The 16,619-nt window shown below is 41.3% G+C and overlaps 1 protein-coding gene across 3 annotated transcripts in view; it reads right to left on the minus strand.

Moving 5' to 3' along the window:
• The window catches only part of ssbp4 (single stranded DNA binding protein 4), a 115,681-nt gene that overhangs the window by 92,909 nt on the left and 6,153 nt on the right, over window positions 1-16,619 (minus strand). For all 3 annotated transcript variants that reach the window (XM_074635834.1, XM_074635832.1, XM_074635833.1), the window contains exon 2: window positions 5,200-5,272. Coding sequence is in view for 2 of the 3 variants with exons in the window: in XM_074635832.1 (XP_074491933.1) it covers window positions 5,200-5,272 (73 nt within the window). In the remaining variant the exon portion in view is untranslated. The remainder of the gene's footprint in view (window positions 1-5,199; window positions 5,273-16,619) is intronic.

Raw genomic sequence — 16,619 nt, forward strand, 5'->3', positions numbered from 1 at the left:
AAGACAGAGGAGGGAAATGAAAGATTAGACATCGCGGCATGTTTTATGCATAATGTAATCATTTTGCTCAACTGTCCTCCCAACTTTTGACAGACAGAGCGATAGTCGGCCAGAAAAATAGGCCAGCGGGTAGCGCAGTGAAGTGCAGTGCAGCGCTGAGTTTGTGGATAAGAAACTGTGACTGTCTTGAAGCGGCGGCCCTCTCCACTGCCCTCACAAACCAGCAGAGCTCCTGCCTGTATCTGGACACCCAGATAAGATCCTGTGAGAGATAGCAGACCCGCCGCCTGCTTCACATACGCTCCTCCTGACATGGCTCCACACACACAAACACACATTCACATAGTCATACATACAGGATTCACCAGGGTCTGAGGACAGCAGCAAGATTTGTCTTTGTTTTTTCTTTCTTATATATATAGAAAATTAGATCCAAGCTTCAGATTTCTATTAAAGTGTCTATTCTATAGATTTCCCCAGTGCAGTTTATAGTGATGTGATGTGCCGTATGTGGGTTGGGCTTGTTGATTTAATGCTGCTAAAGAGCTGAGTGCTGCACTGTGCAGGAGAGCATAGAGTGGCAAAGTCCTCCCGGGGACAGAAGTGTATTGTGTGTATACTATAAATATGAGTGTGTGTTTGTCTGTGTGTGTGTGTGTGTGTGTGTGTGTGTGTGTGTGTGTGTGTGTGTGTGTGTGTGTGTGTGTGTGCGCTCCTCACTGAAGAGGAACAGAGGCTAATTGAGGCAGGAGAGTCCAGGTGATGATAGCGCTCTCATTAGATGAGCAGGTGTGTGTGTGTGTGTGTGTGTCTTCAGTTTACCTGCGAGGATAGAAGTCCCTTATCTATTGAAACATTTGTGTGTGTTTCTGTGTGTGTGTGTGTGTGTGTGTGTGTGTGTGTGTGTGTGTGTATGAGAGAAAGAGACTGTGAGGGACATACTTTAGGTGCTGCTGAGGCTGAGAAATCTCAACGCATTGCAAAGAAAATGAACAACACACATATTGGATTTAGCAAATAAATAAAACACAAGCAAACTGAGAAACACGTCCACCAGTTTGACAACACATGTGCAGCATAAAGAAACACACTGCAAATATAGATGTCAAACGGGATACACATGATGTCCTGAACTGTGTTTTAAAATGACAATAAAAACAATTAACAACAATTAATTGATTATCAAAATAGTAGTCTGACGATCGACTAATCGATTTGCCGATTAGTCGACCATTTCATGGTTTCTGCTTCTCAAATGTGAGGATTTGATGCTTTTCTTTGTCATATTTTAGTAAACTGCATCTTTTTGGTTTTAGAATACAGTAGGGCTTCAACTAATGATTATTTTCATTGTTGATTAATCAACAGTCAATTATTTTCTCAAATAATCAGTGAGTTGTTTGGTCTGTAAATGTCAGAAAATGGTGAAAAATGTCACTCAGTGTTTCCCAAAGCCCAAGATGACGTCCTCAAATGTCTTGTTTTGTCCACAACTCAAAGATATTCTGTTTACTGTCAAAGAGGAGTAAAGAAACCAGAAAATATTCACATTTAAGAAGCTGGAATCAGAGAATTTTCACAAAATGACTCGATTATCAAAATAGTAATTGATTAATCGATTAATCATTGCAGCTTTTGTTTTAGACTAATACAAATTAAATAAAACAAGCTATTTGAATACATCACCATGGGGTTATGCGAAATATGAGAATACATATTTTTTTTACTATTTTCTTGTATTTTAGAGACAAAATGATTGATCGATTAATCAAGATTAAATGGCAGATTAATCGATAATGAAAATAATCATTACTTGCAGCAATAGTCCACTTACTACTGTAGCTTTTTCTAGACCAGTGTCTATATCTGCGTTGCATCTTTTTTGCCCCTTATGTATCTCTCAATTTGCCTGTATTTTACTTATTTGCAGCAGTTTATCTTCTTAATGGGCTGTATATCTTGTCAAAAACGGTGGAAATATTTTCTTCATTTGCTTGTGTTTTCTTAAGCTGCAGTGCATTGAGGGCTCTCAGCCACTGTACATCGAGGAGAAACGAGCAGGAGAACAAGGAGGAAACAAGGAGGCACTAAACAGCGAGGAGGTTTAACAGGAGGACAGATGCTCAACGAGAAGAAAAGATCACAGGAAAAAAAAAAATCAAAGCAAGGAGAGGGTGTTGTGTGTTTCAGGACAGATCTGGAAAATGTTGAATGAGCGCTAACATGGTAATTGAACATTGAGCGATGTATAACAAATCATGTCTGTTTGCAACCGTTTCCTCAAATACTCGTGAGAAATCCCTCAACACTTTAAAGCCTACTGCTGGAACTGCATGAAAAGGTGAAAGGTCAAGCTGCTGTGTTTGCTCGGATATGTACCCATTACTGTCAGTCTAATCCAAACACACTGACTCTGACCATATAAGACAACTAAACACAAACGACGCTGTGGTCGAAATAAACAAAATCATTAAGCAATATAGGCTGCGGTCGCAGGCGCAGCATTTGAGACAACTGGCGTCAAATTGACTTAGCCGTCTTTGCATGCGTGCCTCGTGGACATGGATTGTTTGTGTGTGTCTGCATCGTATGTTGTTTTAATCCCTGTCTGTGTAGACGTTGTTTTAATTCCTGTTTGAGGCCGTTTAAATGTGCGCGCCTCCGGTTGCCTGCGACCCAGAACTTCACCTCTTTCCAGCAGCTCACCAATAACAAGATTCACCCACGAGGGCTTTGAAATGAACGAGGCTCTCCGCAGGCCGACCGCTTGATCTCCCTGAGCTGATCCCCCCCATCTTTGCTTCATATTTTAGACGTCCGCTCTTGGTGGTTGGCAGCTGGGCCGGCCTCCAGCAGCCCTGCCCGCACTGCACACTATGAGCGAAGGCAACCAATTTCTGTCTGATTGATACATCCACGTCCCGGATAGAGTGAGTTTGGATCTGTGGAGATCTGTTCTTTTTCAAAAACCTTTTCAATACAACTGGAAGAGGTATAACTTTTTTTAAGAATTAAAATGATCATATTGATAGTGTTTTCTTTTACAGCTTGTTTTGTTGCTGAGGCCAAGTAAGACGTAAAATAAATGGTTGCGGTTGAAAGCAGTCATAAGCGAACCTCACAGAAGCTCATACAACATCAACTCTAAAGGTGCTGCCCATTAAATAAATAAATAGTTTGACATTTTAGGAAACACGGTTATTTGCTTTCTTGCTGAGAGTCAGATGACAAAATTGATAATACTCATGTCTGTCCTGTAAATATGAAGCTACAGCCAGATAGCCGGTTAGGTTAGCTTAGCTTAGCATAGGGACTGGAAACAGGGTCGGCACTGGATACCTGGCGACTTCACTGTGAAGACCAGGAAGTTGCTGTGCCCGACCAAAAAATAGTCCAGGACATCACCCCAATAAAACCACAGCTTCTTGTTTTTATACATCAGTTTTTGTATGAATTAAAGAAACAAGATATAATGTGTTAATAGTGAGCAATTAACACAGGCTAGTTGTTTTCCCCTGTCTTAATGCCAAGTTAAAAATGGCTGCCAGCTGCAGCTTCATATTGTGAAGACATGAGAGTGGTAGCCTATAAATCTTCTAATTTATCTCTCGGCAACAAAACAAATAAGTGTATTTCCAAAAATGTTGAGCTATGGTGCTCTATACAATATCCAGAGCATTAATATAATATCAAATAACTATTAGCTATGTAAATATATAGAGTGTAATCAGAGCTTCTCCCTGCTTTGTTGACATGCACCTGCTGTTAGTGCAGTTAGATCAGTTAACACCCAAGCCCGAGACCCTTAAAATATCAAATTTTCCATCGCGTCTGATAAGTGTGCCAAGTTTAACAACTTTTTGAGCATGGCAAAGGCCTCAAAAAGGCGACGTTGTCGGTGCTCGGGCCCTAAAAATAGTTCAACTTTTGAAATGCTGCAGCGATACCTCATGTCATGTGACGAAGAACAACCAATCACAGCCGGCAGATATCTTTTCTTTCTTCAGTAAATATCTGTCTATGGTAAATATATGGAGAAGTTAATCATTTTAGTGCAGGACGAACCAGAGCTTTACGATCTGTTACCTGCTTTTCAGCCTCCGGCACAGGTTGAAAGGTCAGACAACTTGACACAGAGAAATGAGAGTGTACAGCTACTGTGAGGGGTTTACCATTTATCTTTGTTTTGACTGAGTTTAGTTTAGTGAGGCTTCCTGCTAAATTTCCGCAACTTCATCATTATTGTCATCGCAGCACGCAGGTTTTAGTTGCTTAGTAACGACAGGCGTGACAGGAGCACAACCTCCTAAGCACATTAGAAAGACAAAAAAAGCGGCACGGCTGGCGTTTTCCACGCGTTTTTAGATACAGATGATCAGTTGAACCGCTTGTTGCTCACTAGACTCTCACTTCTGGGTGTGCAGCATGCATGAGAGAGTTTATGCAGGTGCAACAGTATCTCTATGTGACTCTGCACTGAGCTCACCTGATGAAACGACAGATAAACGCTGTCAGTATTAAAGTTGAATGACACAGACCTGCCTTTGCTTGCCATTAAAGCCCTCTGAGTGTATTATTAAGAGGAGCTGAATAAAGCCAGCGGGCAGGAGAGGTGTTGTACAGGAGAGGGCCTGGACACGGGACCATTAGCAGGAAGGATGTCCATTAAGGAAGAGGATGCAACACATTAGAGACCTTACCTCTTCAACAGTTCAGGGGCCTAATAAGAGACTAATAAGTCCAGCAGACCTGGGACACATGGCCATGTTTGGACTGGTTTCAAATATTAAAATTACACTTGATTTAACGTAGCAGGGACAGGCTTCGCTTCTTAAATGTCATGGCAGAAAGCGAGCAACAGCACATGCTCACAATATGTCAAACTGCTCTAATTAAACAATGTTTATGATTACAAATTAGAGCTAATAATGAAGGGCGGGTAATCATATTATGTAGCCCGACCGGTGCCATGTTTACATTGTCCCGAATTAATAAATACTCAAAAGAACATTGCTGTTGTTCAGCAGCGGTGAAAAAGAAAGTCACATTTTTCAGCGTCCAGAGCTCGGCTTTTAGTAATATTGCTCAACAGCTGCTTGAACCCAGAACACCTTATAATGTGAATTCCATTCCTGGTCATACAATAGAGGGGGAACCACACTCACGCTTTAGAAACAGGAAACTGAAAGAACGTCTTACCTCTGACAGGAAGGTCTGTGCTGATTTCTGTGCGCCGACATGCAGCAAATACTCGTACACATATAAAGCTAACCTGGAAAACAGAAAAAGACAGCAAGAGAAAGAAGTCAGTGTCTGAAAAAACAGCCCTTATTTGAAAGATTATTTTAATAAAAAACAAGTTCATGCTCTTTCTTCATCTTTAAATGTGTCACACATCTTTCATTCCGAGCAGGCCATCAACGTTAAGTCCAACAAATGTGCACAATTGGCAGAAAATCATCACTGTGTCATCTTAGATGGAGCTTGGATAAACAAGATTTCACAGTACGAAGATCATATAGACAGTGGAGGGGTTGTAAATGTGTGATGTAAAGCTCTGCAGCTCTGAGCTAAAGAGCCTCCGTGGCACTCAGCCACATCCCTGTGGTTTTAGGAACTCGGCTGTTGCAGGCACAGAGGCTGAAAACAAGACAGCGCAAACGCCGAGAGAAACATGGACGGACGGAGGAGACGAAAAATATCCTCAGACGTGGCTGAAGTTGGACTCTCAGATGTCACCACCACGCTGCATGTTATTTTTAGGTGTCACGCACATGTTGATGCCCGTCTATGCATCAGATATTTATAACAGTAATTACTTTCTGGTGATGAAAGATTCCTAAACAAACTCACAGAAACATAGTCATCAAATATTATTGGCTTATCAAGTTGTTTTACGGATAACCGGCAGACACAGAGCAACATGAGCATCCTGTTGGAGTTTAATCTTGCATACTGACAAGAGTTAAGATACTCACAATTTAGCTCTGGCTTAGTACATCAAACCCAAATACAGTTGAAATATAGGGCTATTAGTTAAAACTACTAATACAACAACAACATCACTGCTACAAGTAGCAAAGGGCGGAAGAACTTGGTGTTGACTCTCAGTGGGTTTCGTTCTACAAACAAGCCTTTAATTTAGTGTTAATAGGAAAAACATGTCTTAATCAAGCAATTTGTTTTAACGCCACTAATTTCTTTAACGCATTAACGCATTTTTGGGTTGTAGCGGGCTCAGTTTTAAAACTAGAGAAAAGACTCTGGTATCATATGAAACTAGAAAAACCCAAGGAATCCATTGGTACCAACCATGTCATACTAGCTTGTTGTGAAAGAGGCTGAATAACGCTACAAACTTATGCTAAATTTTGGTGAGGAAAAAACTGTCATGGCCATTTTCAAAGGGGTCCCCTGACCTCTGACCTCAAGATATGTGAATGAAAATGGGTTCTATGGGTACCCACGAGTCTCCCCTTTACAGACATGCCCACTTTATGATAAGCAGATGCAGTTTTGGGGCAAGTCATAGTAATGGCGGAAACTGTTGTTGAAAGGAAAAATATGCCAACTGTATTGTAGGGGTGCAAGATAATATTGAAAATACTGAATATCGCAATATTATGTTTTGTCATACTGTACTGATTCTCAAAAAACACTGTCAGTTTTTAATTAATAGTTTACATGCAAAGATTAACTCAATCAATTCTTTATTTCATTTGCAAAGAGATGTGCCCTCTCATGTATGTGTCCTCTCAAAGTAGTGCTATGATGTTGGATGTTAGAGGGATTGTGATAAATACAAATGCAGATCCCACTGTTCTGACTGCATTAAAAAGTAAACTATTTTTAATCAGATTTTATGCATATGGTGGTGTGTTCTTTATACTATGACAGTTTTCCTAAAATTTGATTATACTGAATCTCAAGCCCTGTATCATGATATGTATTGTATCGACAGATTCTTGCCAATACACTGCTCTACTGTACTCTATTAGCAAGTTGAACCTTTTAGTCATGAACAAAAATACTCATCTATAACTAAGAACACTAATGATGTCTATTAAATTGGCCGACAATTATATGACAAGTTGTGCCAATTTTGACTCTGCATTTCCTGTGTGATGTGTTGATACAAAGAGTAAATGTAATGTTTCCACATAGCAAGTAAAAGTCTGGTTGCCTGGCAACAAGATGACAAGACTCCATGAAGTCACTGCTCCCGGCTAAGAAATAGTCCAACACATAAACCAGTGATGCTCAACTTACTGGGTGCCGGGTGGCCCGTCAACCATTTTTTATTCACAATGAAAATAAATTGATTGGATTTATTTGTACTTTTAATATAAATAAGGTGCCAGGGTGCATTAAAAAAAGCACCAAAATAGAATAATAGAGCTTGTTTATCACAAAAAAGTGCCAGGGGAGGACGCCCTGACACAAATCTGGGCTGAGCCCAGAATGTCATCAAACCTTAGAAAGGGATGAATTGTGGCCTTTTATAATGTTTATTAATTTTATCTGAATATATAATAATATAAATATGATTAATGTTAGTTTATTAACTGGCCCCTGGCCTCCTGTCATTCTGCAAAAGTGGCCCCCCGGGCAAAGCAAGCTGAGAATCCCTGACATAAGCCCTCATAAAAACACAATGTGTTGTTTTTTTGATGAGTTAAACAAGCGTGTTAATTGTTGAGCTTAAGAGGTGGTTGTTTTGTTATCTTCAGGCAGAGCCAGGCCAAAGAACGTATATTGCCAAGAAGTGAAAGTCAATTGTTCGTCTCATTGCAATGTCAGCGCCCAGCAGCAAAGCTACGCTTCCACCATTTTGGACTGAAAGCGACTACCGGACGCCAGTAAAACATCCACCTACAAAGTGCTGTACAAAAGTAAAACCAAAATTATTTCTATTCTATTGTGTTATTCTACCAAAATGGCCTGTGTTGAACAATAAAGTATTATAAATATAATAGCCGTTTTCAGTCCTGTTGATAAAAAAACACCAGGGTATCATCTCTTTGCTTTTATACTCTTTGGCCAGACTAGCCGTTTCTCCCTGTTTCCAGTCTTTATGCTAAGCTAAGCTAACAGTCTCCTGGCTGTAGCTGAAAATTGTACGTCTCATCTAACTCTCAGCAAGAAGGCAAATAAATGTATTTCCCAAATGTTGAACTAGTCTGTATACCTCAATATACAGATGGGAACTAAGGTCCGTTTTTTCCCGAAGAAGCAGAAAGACTGTGATTTTTTTTTTTTTGCTCTCTTTCTCTCTCAACAGCTGACTCATCCCTGTTACTCGTCACTGTCTTCGCCTTGTTAATGCTCATCCCTGAGAGACAAGAAGGGATCAAGACTACAGCAGCAGCTGGGCCAGACTCAAACCTCAACTGAAGAACAACTTAATAACAACAATGAGGTCTTCTTAATCTTCTGTAACTGCAACAAAATCATCTGGAACATCTCAGATATTCAGTATAATGCCCAGTCCTCAATGGACTACACATGAAGCTGCAGAAAAACACACACATGGACCTCTCACTGGGACCACATCAGGACAAAAGCAACATTTGCCTCAATACTTTTTACTACAATGCAGAAGTCTGGACAACCTGCAATCATCTGTATGCAGTTGTCTCCAGGTCTGACACAGAGCAGAGGTGAGCTGCTGTGCTTTTGTGCACGGTGGCCTACTGTTTTTATGCTGATCACATGCATCAAGGCCAGAGCAGACACAGAGTTATGATGTTTGGGTTGATGCTGGATGATACTGAATGAATCAATAATGAGCCAGACCAGAGTTGAGCAACCTGATTCTTTATCTCCCTCAAAGATATCACCGAATTTCACTGCAATGTCTCGACAACAATCTGCTGAAAGAAAATGATCTGCTACGGCAGGTCCGAACCAGTTTCAACTAGCATTAGACATTAGATGTTATCGCCTCTTCTATTTCTCACTCTTACATCAGATACAACTGTATCAACACCCATTTCAGATAGGTAGTGTTGAATAAGAATTGTTGTGTTTTCGTTCCCTTAGAATGAGCCGTTTGTATCTACATAGGGAGCGGGTCCTCTCCACGGAGTTCGTCACCGTAGCTCTCCAACATGCTTAGCACACGGGAGAGGCTTCAGTTGGTTGCAATCTCCTCACCTAACCGCTAGATACCGCCAGATCCTACACACTGGACTGTTAATAGATAAAACTCTGTCCATTTCGACCACATCTTTGATTGATATATTGTGTTTTAGGGAAAATAATAACTGTAAATAACATAGAAAGAAATACTTTTTATACATCAGTGGGGGCGGCAGTAGATCAGTCCGTAGGGACTTGGCTTTGGAACCGGCCACCCAAGTCCCCGCACGGACCAAGTACGGACTATGGACTGGTAACTGGACCTCCTGCCGAGGTGCCCTTGAGGGAGTAACCAGACCCCAAAATTGCTCCCTGTAGCTGGTTAAATGCAGAAACTAAATTTGACTGTGTGCTGTGTACAATATGTGTATATATGTACACAATGTCTGACAATAAAAGCTAATTTACAGACAAATCCTGACGCATCCGCGTGATCTTTGGAGCCCCCTAAGAGGTGCCCGGACCACAGGTTGGGAACCACTGCTCTCCAGTATGGGCCCCAAAAACGCAGAACCATGAGGAAATCTCGCTGGAAGCTTCTTTGGCGTATACGCCCAGTAAGCAAGTGACGGGGTGGGCAAAAGAAACAAAGCAGTGTGAGCAGTTCAGGGGATGTTTAAGTTTCCCAGGTACTGGGTAAAGTGAGGAGTCTGTTGGTGTAAAATTGAAAACTGAGGCCCTCTTTGCAGCGTGAAATATCCAGCGGCAGGCCTCAGCTCCTATATACCCCGTCCGCACTGTACAGGATCGAACAGAGATTCCCAGGAGCAATGCGGCAATGCAATGAAATTTTCATGGCAGAGCCCGGTGTGATCTGAGGGGCTCTATGCCCTAGTGATGGGCACCTGCCCCGGCTGCAATGCATTATTTAAAAACACTCATTCAATCCAGGCTTCAGGGGACACCTTTTGTTACTCTGTCAAAAGCAGTAAGTGTAACTCGGCTGAGGAGGAGACTTTTTTCGCGAGCTGATGGAGCAAAGCCTGAGGAAGGCCAGGTAGATAAAGGAGTCATGAGGGGGTGGGGGTGGGGGGTGTTGTACTGTACAGGAGAGCTGTGTCAGAGGGAAACTGAAGGTCAGGGCCTCAACTCTTCCCTCTGTGAATACTGTAAACCTGAATTCCTTCCCTGTGAACCCTGCACTAGTTACACATGTCACTCAGGAATAAAAGATGAGATGCTCACAAGACAAACCACAACCACGCAGTCCATCTCGCGTTTCCTCTTCAGCACATTTCACTCTCTCTCAACCTCCGCTGAAGTCGTCCACAGATGGAATTCAACGATAATTGACGGAGATTACATGATGAGAAGAAGGAGAGCTGTCTGAGTGGGAGGCAGAATATTTGACCTGTGCTTTGACTGCTGACTAAATGTCGAGGCTGGTGGTTTAAAGCTGCTGTGTGACTTTACATTAAAAGAGACGCAAAGCCAAGCAGTGCATCTGTTGTCTGTTTCTCCCGATCATTTGCAAACGTTTTTCCACCAACTCGGTGGGAATCTACTCCACCATTTCTGATCCTCTCTCCCTCCCTGGCTCTAACCTCGTGCAGGCCTAACTACTGCTTTGCTCCGTGTCCACACATCAAGGAGATCTCACCCACTGCCTCGTCCCCAGGAAACACACCTGACATTTAGCCCCGGGCTGCCCCATCCAGCCTTCCCTTTCCTTCGCTCGCCTCCAGAGACAAGGGCATCTCGGCTGAGTTTAGCCAGCTAAAGCACAGACAGTTAGCAAATTAACTTTCATGTCGTCGTTTCAATAATTCAGCAGCGAGAGCAGGGGCAGGGTGAGGTAAGGTATGAAGGGAGGAAGTGATGGAGGAGGGTTCAGCAGGGCTCGTTACTGCATCTGCTTCCATATATAATTTTTAACAAAAGAAGCAACATGTATAGCGTGCATCATTTATGTATTCAGTGGTGCACTGAATGCAACAAAAAGCATAACTGGATCAAAAACACAAAATATGATTTCCTTAATATTAAATATTTATGAACATCCTATAACAGCAGTATAGATCAGACGCTGTAGTGGTGAACAGGTGTGGATGTATCTTGAAGGTGAATGAGAGACTGGATGCCTGTTTGAGACACCTGTGATACTGTGAAGCTGTTTCACTAAAGCTTATTCCCAGTGCACACACTGTTTATATTTGCTTAGCTTTGTTATGGCAGTTCCTTTGTCAAAACAAATCAGTGTCAATACGCGTGTAAACACGCATGGCTTTAGCCATGGGTTAATCCACACTCTGTCACACACACACACACACACACAAGCATACACATACACAAACATCCTAGTCCTCTCACTTTCTACCAGCAGCGAGCTCGACTCTGACGTTTACCTATCGACAGACTCACCTGTAAATGTGCTCTAACCTCAGAGTTTAACTGACTGATGACTTGTTCTTTTTCAGTTTTCAGTGAAAGAGGCACAGGAGAGATATTTATAATGATTTGTGATAAGAGATTATATTGACACATAGGGCTGTCAAAATTATAATAACGCAAATTTGTTTTAACGCCACTAATTTCTTGAATGCATTTACGCAACTTACTATCTTTAGGTTATAGTTTTAAAGCTAGAGTGAAGATACTGGCATCATGTGAAACTAGATAACCTAAAGAATCCTTTGGTACCAACCATGTCATACTAGCTCGTCGCAAAGGAGGCTAAATAACGCTCCAAACTTAAGCTAAATTTTGGTGAGGAAAAACTGGCATGGCCATTTTCAAAGGGGTCCCTTGACCTCTGACCTCAAGATATGTGAATGAAAATGGGTTCTCTAGGTACCCACGAGTCTCCCCTTTACAGACATGCCCACTTTATGACAATCACATGCAGTTTGTGGCAAGTCATAGTCAAGTCAGCACACTGACACACTGACAGCTGTTGTTGCCTGTTTGCCATGTTATGATTTGAGCATATTTTTTTATGCTAAATGCAGTACCTGTGAGGGTTTCTGGACAATATTTGTCATTGTTTTGTGTTGTCAATTGATTTCTAATAATAAATATAAACAACATTTGCATAAAGCAGCATATTTTCCCACTATCATGTTGATAAGAGTATTAAATACTTGATAAATCTCCCTTTAAGGTACATTTCGAGCAGATAAATGTGCAATTAATTTGTGATTAATTGTGATTAACTCTTTTAATCGATTGACAGCCTCAGTTATCACCAGAGCCTCCTCAAACAGCAGTTAATGAGGAAGATAACATGATCCAACTTTAACAACAATAACAAACAATAATCCAATCATTTGTTTTCTATGTTCATCTTTAGAATCACATGAAGTCTTTTCTCTGTATGCTGATTGATAAAAGACACACACACTTGTCTTCTGTGTGCTCTGTTGCCAAACTGATTATCAACTTCAGGCACGTAGCCTCAATATTTATACTGTCTCCTTTATTTCAAGTGAGAAAACTGACAAATTTGCGCGGATGCACCCAAAGCAGCTGACGAAAGGCAGCATTAATTGACTGTTGACATATCTGAATGAAAGCAGTCAGCCAAAGGGTGCCGAGGGTAAATCAAGGGTTTCTTTACTTTTAGAGCAATGTTTCTGCCTATGTTGGTGCGTGGCTCTTTATGCTTCTTTCAAAAGGGTAAAATGCAGATGGCAGAGCCATCTGTGTAGAATCAAAACCATGCATTCAGACCTGAAGATCCCTATTAAACTGCATGTAAATACGTGGGAGGAGCCAGAGGAGGAGTGGAGGATGTAAAGAACCTCGTGTTCAAAACAAACTGATTAAGTTCTTGAAGTTCTTTCTCCCAAACAAATCCAGCAACACTTGAACTTGCACAAAAATGTCTGTAAACAAACACAGAGGATTAGAAAACAAACGCAGGGAGCAGGATTCTTTTAGAAACTAAGAACGTGCTTTTAAAAAATGAGATGTTCCTCATCCTCATCCTCATCTGCAACCGCTTATCCCGTTAGGGGTCGCGGGGGGGCTGGAGCCGATCCCAGCCGACATTGGGCGAAGGCGGGGTACACCCTGGACAGGTCGCCAGTCCATCACAGGGCTGACACATAGAGACAGACAACCATTCACACTCACATTCACACCTACGGGCAATTTAGAGTCCACAATTAACCTAACCTGCATGTCTTTGGACTGTGGGAGGAAACCGGAGTACCCTGAGAAAACCCACGCTAACACGGGGAGAACATGCAAACTCCACACAGAAGGGTCCCAAGCCGGATTCGAACCTGCAACCCTCTAGCTGTGAGGCGCCAGTGCTAACCACTGCACCACCGTGCAGCCCCAAAATGAGATGTTTGATCAAGCTATTAAATATTTTTTTTTGTGAATGGCACCTTTAATTAGGAAGCCGGATTCATCAGTGCATATTTCAAAGAGGTTCCACTTACTAAATAATACGGTGACATTAATATTGAAGCTGCTGTACCCCTGTTCAAATTAAATTAAATAAAACACTGGGAAAAAAATAGTGTAAAGTAATTAATTTCTTTGCTTGCAAGGTCACCGGTTCTTCCTCTACCTTTATTATTATTATTATTATTATTATTATTATATTTTCTTTTTACAAAATGTCTGATCACAATAATGTTTCTCAAAGATGTGCAAGGAAAAACGCTTCACTCCCCACCTCATGCGTGCTCCCTGTGATTTCCAAACAGTGAAACCAGGCATCACTTGAATGGCGAGGCCTTGGTTGTGTGGAGGAATCCACACAAGTGTGAAATGTACATGTGACTGTTTGTTTTATGTTGCATTTCTGAACAGGTTGGATTCGAGCCTTGGTTTCAAGGCTTTTAAGGATATAAAAACACACACACACACAGCTTTGTGCAGTGTCGCAAACACTTAAATGCACGCTTGAGCTTGTATATTGGAACATTTTCTATAAACTATTTTGTATACTATTCAGGTGGCTGATAACTGGAGCGTTTAGTACTATAAACACAGGAGGACGTGCTGTTCTAAAGAGGAGAATCGGTCTGCACATCTGTACACACCAGATTACATGCAGAAACTCTACCAAATCTGACAACCCCAGTGGCAACATGGGAGGATAGTAACACCAGGAGCTATAATAAAAACACCGGAGCAACACTGACAACATTGCAGCACACGCAGTGACTTACAGGCCTTTATCACTGCTGCTTTCTTGGGAGTTAAAAGAGACAGAGGTGTATAAGTGATTATGAAGATACAGTTTCTTTTGTCTGTTCCAAATACTTCCAGGTTAATCCCCAATATCCCTGAAAAGCTTCAGCAGCTGGCCGTCACTCTTAATGACACCAGATTGCTATAACGAAACCAAACGGTGTAATAAAGTCTGTTTGAAATACCGTATGTGTATGAAACATTTTATCAAAGGTCAATGCATTAACTAACTACACAATCTTCCCCCTCTGCAACTTGGTCTAAAAACTCACACGCCCTGCACACACCCTTTCAACTACACAACACTGCTCTGGACTAATTATATCCTCTCCATCAGTCTCTGCTTTTCCTTTAACAACTTTTATGCATCTAATCTAACTGCAATGTGGTGCGATTTAATGTAAATCAAAAGAAAAATAATCTTAAACGTTCACACATTACTGGAATAAAACATATTCTGTGGAACATAGAGAGAATAACGCCATATATATTTAATTAGAGTTTCGTATTTTTAACATACCAGCTGCCAAAAACTGATTCCAAGAGAGAGAGAGATATCATATTATCAATTTACAGTTTATTTTAATTAGGTAAGTATATGACTTGATAATCAACCCTCTAAGCAAGAGCTGCGATACTCTGCTGTCATATGAGCGAGTCCATCCGGGGCGCCCTCTTTTTAGTATCTGAATATGTAAAGAGCCGTATGAATATGTAAATATGAATATGAGCTAATTCAGTGATGCATTGAGGCAGCTGTTGTGAGCTCCACATTTACAAGGGAACATGTGTTGGCCCTGCGGGGCAGGTTAGGGTGACAAGACAGGTGAGGGGAGAGGGCAAGCGTCGTCCATTATGTCTGGACAATACCTAGAAGGCCTGTGACATGTGGCGGGCATGCGCACACTTTAAAGACTAATATGGATTTAAAGAATAGGATATTTACAGTGGAGTTTCTGATCTATGAAATGAATGCAAAGAAAACACACTAAAATAAACAAATTCTGGAGTTTTGTTATCCACAAGCAGCCTTAAAACAGACGCATTCATCATTCCCAGCTCCCAGAAGACTTGTATTTCTTCTGAGTTAAATTATTAATCCTCCTCCTACACTATCATTTGAAATACATGCTGCCTCTGCACTGATTTCACTCCCAATAACACATGGAACATAATCCACACTCCCTGAACAAGCAAGTGCAACTAAAAAACATTTAAATCACGCGTTGCTTTCAATGTATATTGTAAATAAGCTGAAGGCACACAAACAGGTGGAGAAGCAGCAACGTCTGCTGATGGTTCATATGCAATATTAAAGCATCATATGCTGGTTCAAAGGTCACTCCGCCTGCTGTTCGTAAAACCACATGGGACTGTTTTCATTTAGGATTCACTCGACACAGACACAAACACACACACGGAGCTGCTCAATTTTCCAATAATCTGATGTGGATTCAGAGTGAAATTAAACGCTCGTGGCACCAGAAGTGTACAAAGTCGTATTCGAGGAAGCTTACACTAAGCACATAAGCGAGCCACATCTCTAGAAAGCTTAATCAATTGGATGTGACACAGCAATGCATCAAAAAAATACAAGAAGGTCTCTAAAGAAATTTTGTTTCTATTACAGATGCATGAGGTGCTGCAGCCTCTCAGGACCTGACAGTGTTTTTAGATTACAATTGCATCTCAGCAGGGATCCCTGCTCCACTCCTCTAACCTCAGACTGTTTAGTGCTTAAAAATAGCTAATGGTGATAGAAGACTACACCGATTCTAAAGTGCTGCTGGGATGCAAAGAAGAGTCCAAATCTTTGAATGGCCCCATACAGAAATATTGTAGGCAGTGTCGGAATAAAGAGCATGCATGAGGAGCAGTGCAGTCTACAAGGGACAGTGACAAAGTTTTTTGTAATCTTTTATACAAAAATGCATGCACTGGCAAATGTGCTTTTATGTGAAAATAAAGAACATTTAACACAAAATCTTGCAAAAAAAAAAACATGATGGAATTACACACACACAAAGGTGATTTTACGCAATATTTCCAGACACAATAACCATGAAGAATTACATGCGATACTACATTCATCTACTTGGTCTTGGTAATATAAGTCTGCTTCTGTAATATTAAAAGAGCTTGATGCTCATGGCAGCATGACTCTCCTTCGTGTGAGCGCGGATGCTAAAAAAGTTTCGCACCGCTGTCTGTCTGTGCTGCTGAATGGGACAAAACTTTTCCCTTCATCGCCATGCAGGTTGGATTGCGCCCGGCTTTACGCACACAACAAAAAACACACACACACAGCGAATAAATAACCTCAGCCAAGC

The sequence above is a fragment of the Sebastes fasciatus genome, chromosome 5 (assembly GCF_043250625.1).
Source record: "Sebastes fasciatus isolate fSebFas1 chromosome 5, fSebFas1.pri, whole genome shotgun sequence".
Lineage (NCBI taxonomy): Eukaryota > Metazoa > Chordata > Actinopteri > Perciformes > Sebastidae > Sebastes > Sebastes fasciatus.